At 26.3% G+C, this 8,883-nt stretch overlaps 1 protein-coding gene across 1 annotated transcript; it reads right to left on the bottom strand.

The window, feature by feature from the left end:
- Nucleotides 1-599: 599 nt before the first annotated feature.
- On the bottom strand, nucleotides 600-2,532 carry LOC107492217 (galactinol synthase 2). Its single transcript, XM_016113210.3, has 4 exons — nucleotides 2,078-2,532; nucleotides 1,350-1,670; nucleotides 1,130-1,264; nucleotides 600-1,048 (listed from the first exon to the last, which is right to left on the bottom strand). The coding sequence occupies exons 1-4, from the start codon at nucleotides 2,408-2,410 to the stop codon at nucleotides 857-859; spliced, it is 981 nt and encodes a 326-aa protein (XP_015968696.1). The 5' UTR covers nucleotides 2,411-2,532; the 3' UTR covers nucleotides 600-856.
- Nucleotides 2,533-8,883: the final 6,351 nt, after the last annotated feature.

Genomic DNA, 8,883 nt, shown 5'->3' with positions numbered 1-8,883 from the left:
TTTTATGTTCGCTTAAGTAAATAAAATATTCCATTCTTTCAACTTACAATAGTTTAAAGTAAATAAATTATACCATGTTTTCAACTTATAATGTTTTGAAGTAAATAAAAATAATTTTCAACTAAAATTCAATTAATAAATTTTCAAAATATTTTTACCATTCAATAGAAGTGATATGCTCTTTCATAAGTAAGGAACCATAGTGAGTTAGTTGATCTTTGTGTTAACTGATAACAATATAAGAGCTGAATAGTGTTAACTAATGAGCTGAATATGTTTTATGAATTGAGTACAATGTTTTGAGTATTTTTTTTTGAATATTTATATTATTTTACTTTTTTAGATGATAATATATTTTATTATATTGTGTTAATAATTTCTTTTGTTCAAAAAAATTATTTTATGATATTAAATAAATTTTATTTTGAAGTAAAACATATAATTATCATATAATTTTGTTCAAAGTATCATTTAATTTGGCTATTGTTAATATATCAAGTGAGAGAAGATGTAAGTAAAATTTATTACATGTATCAATAGTAATAATGACGATAATAAAATTCACAAAATTAAACAGATATGGAAAACAATAAAAAATATTTACAAAATAAAAAGTATTTATTAATAATATTTCATAGATAGATTTTCATAATCCATGTAAAGAAAACAAAGTAGATTAGAGCATATACATGGTTTATATGATAACCAAACTATCTAAAAAAGAAAGACAATAAAAAACCACTGATCAGAAATCAAAAACACAAAAAAAATATTTAACCACCTATATAAGTAGGTATTGTCATACTCAACAAAAAGTAGAGTAAATAATAATTAGCAGTAATACAAGGCTTAATTATTAGGCAGCAGATGGAGCTCGGATAAACTTAAGACCACGGATTTCCACAAGTGCTGACTTGAAACAATCCACACCGTTGTTGTAATCCAATTTCTCATCCTCATATATCTCCCACCATTTCTTAACCAACATCTTTATGTCTTTTCTCTCCATATTCTCCTCCTTGCCGGTGTATCTCCATGGCTTTGATCCCTGTAATAACAGTAACAATTAGTACTCCAATTTTGCATATATACATGATACAATTTTAGGAATTAATGATTGAACACTCACAGCAGCACAATAGTGAACCACTTTCACTTTCTCAAGTTCGACGTTCTCAGGGTGACGCCACAGCATAGCTAAGACAAGGTTGTACACATTAGGTATAGGCTTATACTTTTCCTTGAAATACATGTTCAGAAAATCCTGCACAGCATGTATAATTTTTAATTATTAATGAAAATATAATAATTAACTCTCGCACATATGTATATAATATACCTTAATATACCTGCTCAGCAAAAGAAGTTGGCTCAGTTTGTTGGCATGTTTTGAGGAGGTCATAATAAGTAGACAAATTAGGCTCATAAACAAACATGCCAGCATTAAAATAGAGAGGAGGCTTAGGACCAAGCTCAGATTTCCATTGAACCCTATCAGGACATTGTTGGCAATGACCAATTTTGTACTGAGAGGTTTTACTCCATGACTTCTCGCAAAAGCAGTCCATGACAGCGTAGAAGTAGTTATCAGGAAGGTCAAATAAGTGATCAATATTGGCAAATACTTGAATGTCACCGTCTAAGTAGATCATCTTGTTGTACTCCACAAACTACAATATTTCAATTACAAAATATTAATTACGATCATCAAAATTACATGCATTAATAAATTAATATTTTTATATTTTTTGAAAAATAATAAAAATCAAATGATATGATATATGATTTCATTTCTACTAGGCTAGATTTATTATAATAAAAATGTATGTTTTCCATCATACTAATTAGTCAACTAGTACTAGAGGTAAAGAACACTGAACACAAAAAAAATTATAGAAAGAATCTAGAAAAATTGACATGTTATATTTGCATACCAAAAATTCTATATTAATACTAACTCAAAATAATTTAAGGGTAAAACAATATATATATATATTCTGTAATAATCCCTCCACTTATAAAGTATGTAAGTGTAACCCTTAAAAAAAAACATATATTTAGAGTCATTTATATGTACCTCCCAAATACGGAGCTTAGAGTAGTTGATGACATAATAAGCCATGGCAAACTGGGTTTGATTCTCAGGAGGGTAAACAGGTTCGATCTCTTTAACAATACAACCTTGAAATTTGAGGATGTTGCGGTGTTCTTGAGGGACATCAGGCAGGACAGCAACCACAAGAGGGTAGATGGTCTTGGTCTTCCTCAGCCCTTTGGCCAGACCCACCACTCCTTTAATGTAGTCACCATTTCCAGCAAGGAAAGTCACGAAGGCACGACTTGAAGCTTTGCGTTGTTGTTCACCCATGGTGCTATTGGCAGTCACACTTGTCAACATATTAGGGGCCATATTGATCGAGTGAAGAAAGAAAGAAGAAAATGAGAGAGAATAAGCAAAGATTCTCAGAGACAAAAGTGAATACTACTAAATTAAAGAGAAAACGTTTTGTTTTTGTTGGAATTGCTGTGGTGAATTTGTGTTGCAGCTTGGGTCGTTTATATAGAAAGTTGGGGGTTCCAGGAGGGTATTTTAGTCAATGTTTGATCCAACGGTTACAGAGATCATTTTGGAATTCAACGGTCCTAGATAGACCTTCATTAAATACATTTCTTCTTTATTAGGCATTTTTAACTCATAATTAATAATAAATAATTAAATATTCGCTTAATCTACATTATCTACTGGCTAGTACTTTCACGCGCGAAGAATTTTCTTCCTTTATAATTAGTGTAAGGTTTATCGTAATATGCCTTTTAAAAAAGGAAACAAAAAGAAATTAATTAATGTAGGATAGGAATAAAGTTTAAGAGAAATTCTTCGCATACAAACCATTAATGTTTGTAAGTCTTACAAGTTCAATTAAAACTAACGTTTAAAATGCGTTTCGAATCATTCTTCTTTCTCTTTGTCTTCTCCTTCTTCTTTTCTTTCTTTTCTTGCCTTCTTTTTTTCTTTCTTCTTTTTGATGTACGTTTTTCTTCTTCTTACTCTTCTTCTTCTCATTTTCTTTTGTTTCTGCACGTTCTTCTTTCTCGTTTTCCTCTTCTTCTTCTTCTTCTTTATTTATGTGCTCTTCTCTCTGTTTTTTCGTTTTTTTTTTCGATTTTTCATAGTAAAATCTTTATGGAAGAAGAAGAAGCAGTAGAAGATGAGGAGGAGAAAGAGAAAGAGTTCTGAATTATGCATAAGATGTATTTCAACGAATTTTGGGTGTATTTTCTTAAATCCTTTAGGTGTTGTTTTGTAATCTTTTGGGTATATTTCTGTAATCCTTTGAGTGTATTCCTATAATCGTTTGGGTGAATTCCTGTAACCATTTGGGTGTATTTCTATAATCATTTAGGTGTATTTTTGTAATCGTTTGGGTGTATTTCTGAAGTTCCATTATCTTCAGAAGGATTACAGAAATACACCCAAAGGATTACGAAAATACACCCAAAATTCGTTGCATAATTCAGAACTCTTTCTCTTTTTTCTCCTCATCTTCTGCTGCTTCTTCTTCTTCAAAACGATTTCAAAGCTTGATTTTAGAAACCATGAAAATCGAAAAAAACGAAGAGGAAGAGGAAGAGGAAGAGGAAGAGGAAAAACTCGATTTCAGAAACCGTTCATAATACAATGTAGCACTTTGAAAACACGAAACTGATGAATAATGCATTAAAAGGCCCGTTAGCAACTTGTAAGACTTGTAAGTCAAAAAGACTTGTATGTGTTGTAATTAAATTATTTTTTTATCAAAAAATTAAAATTAACTGAATATTTTTTTTCAAAATACATAGATCAAATATTTAGTTAAGTTTTTAATTATAAATACTTTTAATTTAAAAAAATATTCAGTTAGTTTCAATATTTTTTATATTAAAAAAATCTAATTATAAAATTAAAAATAATATAAAGACTCAATTAAAAAAATATACAAACCTAACTAAAAATTTTGTGAAACTATAAAGATTAACATAATAATTAAACGTACGTTTAGATAAAGATAGCCATACTCAAATTGTAATATTTATATTATAAATATATATGTAATTTAATTTACTTTTTAATGTATATTTATATTTTAATATATATTTTATATTAGTAACTAATTTTAATAACTTATTTTAATGCATATGTAATATGGTTGAATAATAAATTACCATATTTGTTTTTTTTACTGGGATTTTTTTCCAAATTTGTTTTTAGGATAATAATAATATTTTTAGGTAGCATTTGAAAGAGAGATAAAGTTTGAGAGATTGAGACTAAAAAATAAGGATTAAAAAATAAAAATTAAAATAAATTTTTGTATTATATTTGGTATAACAGAGACTGAAATAAAAATGAAATTCTAATTCAATTTGCGCAAAAAATAAATTTAGAATTAATTAATTAAAATAGAAGTATTTTAAATATAAAATATTATTAATAAAATTTCAATCTTTATCTCCAAAAATTTTAATCTCCTGTATTTTTATTTTTTAAAAATACTAAAATATTAAAATTTTAAAAATAAAGACTAAAATATTAGTACTATCTCTTTTTTAATATCTCAAAATAAATACTACTTTAAAACCAAATATGTAATAATAAATATATATATTCTTCTGATGGCGACCAAAACTTGAAATTTAGTTTGTTTGACAAAGTTGATCGGAGACCGTAGTAGACACATATGAAGCCTGAATTCCAGACATTTTGTTTGCTTTAATCTTTTCTTCCTTAGCAAGCGACCAGAGACCACGAATAAAACCTTGTGATTTGACTGTGGAATATGTGATTTTTTTTTTTGGTGACTGTGGAATATGGGATTTAACACATAATTCTTTTATTTTGTATTATTTATTTACAACTAGCCAGTCTCAATTTTTTTTTTTTTTTACAGACACACATATAATTCTCGTTTATTGTTGCACTCAAATATTTTAACTTTATCTGTTAACATACAAAAAGTATTTGGCACATTCCAAAGATAACATGTTTATAATATTTTAATTGGTTACATTCAAAATTATTTATTTTTGGTACTTTCACTTGATAATTATTTTTTTAAAAATAATTTGATTTTGATTATATATATATTATGAGTGAGATAAGATCTAGAAAAGGGCATTAGCTATAGATATATTATTGTATGTGTTCGTATTTAACAACTTAAATTTTTAGGAAATATAATTTAAAAAAATTTTTTATTAAATATTTTCAAAACACTTCTTTTTCCAAGGTGAAAGAACCATGCATCTGTAGTTTCCAGAAAACTGTTACACATGGTGTTGTATATGATTGCCATATAAGAATAAGATGATAAGATGATGAATCTCTTAAAGTAGCGTCTAGCCATTAATGAAAAATTTGCGGTCGCGGACCATGTGTTTTTGGCATTACATGTTGTTTTCTGATACTAGAGGTAATCTTTTACTTCTTCAATTGGAAATTCAAATTTACAAATGTAAAATAAAGAAATAATATAACCTGTAATGAGTCGTTAAAGCAAGCATATAATATACTAATTTTTGGTTAACTGCCACCGCCCAAGCAATAGAATTGTAAGGGAGAAATCAAGAATTACACCAATGCCTTCAGGTGAAGTGGGTCCCCAAGCGTTTAGCGGGAACAACCTTAATAACTCGCCACGTCAATTCCCACTCCACGTGGCAACTAAATTACCGACTCTCACTTTGTGTGGGATCCACAAAATCCATTGCGTGTTTAGCGCATAGAATTGGGCAATGTTGTGGGACATGTGTCCGCACCAGCTTGAAGAGTGGCCGTGACAATGCCACGTGGTGATTGGTGTACACTCTCTGTCTCAGACAAAAGAGTGCTTCGAGGAATGCGCGTTTCGTTAGTTTTTTTTAAATGATATTTTTTAATTTGACAAATTCGTATTAATCCATTATGAAACAGTAAAAATTATTAAAAATAATTATATTTAAATTTTTAAAATTTTAGAAATTTTTTTTAAGTAAAGAGAACTCAATATAGTAAGGAAGAACAATAAAAAAATAATCACAAAAAAAAAGCAGCAATTAATAAACCAAAGTACAAACTAACTCCTAGTTATTTTTGATATTGTCATTAATAATTAAAGAGCTCACCACTAATCTATTTATTGGAGAACGTAAATAATATGTTCATAACTTTCATCACATTTGAGACATCATTTTTAAAAATTCTGTCATTTTTTTTAATCAAATTGTTCAAATAACAGCAAAAAATCTAATAAATTATCTCTTTTTCTTAATTTTTTTGGTTAAAATATTCGTCCAACTTTTAAAGTGTTACTTTTTATACCTAAAAAACTCCACATTCTTTTAAAGATGAGTGATCTCACAATTAACAAACAAATAAAAAACAATCTTCACATATTTATAACATAAAATACGTATATTGTCATTCTGATTAATAACACGTAATTTATACAGTCTATCCTTAATATTTTATTATGTTGACCAACACAAACTAAAAAAATAGCTCAATTTTCAGTGAGAACTCTTTCCAAATAAAACTAATAAAATTATAGCTTAATATGTCTAATATCCCAACACCTAATATATGATTTTAGTAGTAAATTTTTAAATTTTTTAAACTAATCAAAAAAGCTGAAGTTACTATTTAATTTTATTTCAAACATAAAAATATCTACAAGAATTATCAACAATCTATATTAATTTTATGGTGAGGATAAAATTAGTTTTGTATTGGAGGCAATTAATCTATATTATTAATTATTAAAAAAATTTTAAATTTTCATTAAAAATATTTATTTTTACTACTTTAAAAATAAATTTGTTTTAATTACTGACTAGACTACATACATAAATATGCTCGATTAATTTAGTTGATTCGAATCTATGACCAAACTGATTCTAATTTTAACAAGAAGATCATCCTTATAAATTGATGGGCATAAAATTAGGATAATAAAAGTGCAATATAATGTTAATTAATGTTGTGGATTTTTAGGATAGTGTTGTACGAATTCTTTTCACTGGCCGACCAACTAATTTGGAAATGTCAGTACTCAGTGGCTTACTCGCATATTTTTTAGCAGTCATTTTATAAAGTTAGTTTTGTTGGACAAACCAAATAACTGAAATCAAGGAGTAAAAATGACTATTGTTATTGAAAATAAAAGAATAGAAATTGAATGCTATTATACCAATGTTATGAAAATATATTCATTTGAATATGACCTCATATTGTTCAAAATTAAATACTTACCTCCTTTTGCTCCTGTTAACATTTATTATTTAATATATTTTTTTGTTTTTTTCACAAGACCAGGTCAAGGTCCAAAGTAAAGAGAAACAATACTTTAATAATATGTTTTGAGGTAACGAACTTTAATTATTAGTTTATTAATTTATTTAAATAAATATTAAAAATTTAAATTTTATTTTGTATATATAATAATTTATTGACTAATAATTAAATTTTAAATAAAATTCTAATTTACAACAGGTTAATCCGTAACATATTAAGTTAAGAGATATTATAAGAAATTAAAAAAAAAATAATAGACATTTCTCCATTCCATTCATATTTTATTTCATTTTGTGTGGCTTTGATTCCATTGCCACAATAATTATCCATATAGACCACAACCAAACAAAAAATGCCCCAGCCACCCAAATCACCATCACAATTATTCCACAAACACCACCCTAACCTATTCTAAATTACCCATGCATTGTTATTTACATGACTAGCTATATCATTATATCATCAGCATATCAAAGTTCAAACCAAATTCAGGAGGAGGAATAGTGATTTCGAAATTATAATGAGTTTTAGGATCATGTGATGAATAAATAATCAGCAAATTAAACCATTTTTCATTGGAAATCTAAAATGTTTGTTTTTTTTTTAATGAAAATGTTAGATTTAACTTCTATATATTGTTGTCAATGTATAAAAAATATCTACATACGCTACTTTCTAATTATTTATTATTATATTAGCTAGTTAATAAAAATATTTGACTTAACTATCTCACTACTATTTTTAAAAAATTACAAGTATAATTATTTCTGTTAAACAACGGGGTATAGAACTATCCTATACTAGGTTAAGTTTTATTAAATTCCTTAGCTTTGAGACTATGCGATATTACTCATGATGTTTTTTAATACGGAATATATATAACATAATTAATATAAAAATAATTAATTAGTGCCTCATTTTATTGTTCAACATTATGATGAGAGAAACCAATACAAGATTTAATTTATTAATTTTTTTCTTTATTTCTTTTATTGAAACGAATACTTAATATGATATTAAATTGGTAGGGTTTTTTGTTTTTTATCGTATTTTTTAATTTAATAAATTAAAAATTCATTTGTCGTACTTAAATTTAGAGTTTACTTAAAAGTTTGTCGTTTATTAATGTAATGGATTGTTAAATGTATAAAGTAAAATTTGAATTCCAAATACTTAAACAAAAAACTGATAAATTGATCACTTGAATACTATAATTTATTATAACATAATAATTTATCAATAAAATTCAACATCTGAATTTAATTATCGTAAGACATTTATAGAATGAGAAAGTCACCGCTTTGGAGTGGGAATATTGACTTTGTTAAGTAGATAATAATTTTTGTGAATAATGTGAATAATAAATTTTAAATTTTATTCAATAAAATAAAAATAAATTGAATTTCTAAATTATTCTCCTAAATTTTAATAGTAGAATAATTATCCGTATACTTAATAAATTGAATATTTAATATATCTATTATTCACATTATTTAATATTTGTATTATCTATCTATACTTTTTCTAAACTAAAACACCAAAAAGTAAGAACAGAAGTGATATTGGAAAGACTT

This window comes from Arachis duranensis, chromosome 6 (assembly GCF_000817695.3).
Source record: "Arachis duranensis cultivar V14167 chromosome 6, aradu.V14167.gnm2.J7QH, whole genome shotgun sequence".
In the NCBI taxonomy this organism is placed as follows: Eukaryota; Viridiplantae; Streptophyta; class Magnoliopsida; order Fabales; family Fabaceae; genus Arachis; species Arachis duranensis.
Note: the sequence above shows the minus strand (reverse complement) of the source record. Positions and strands in the feature narration are given on the sequence as shown.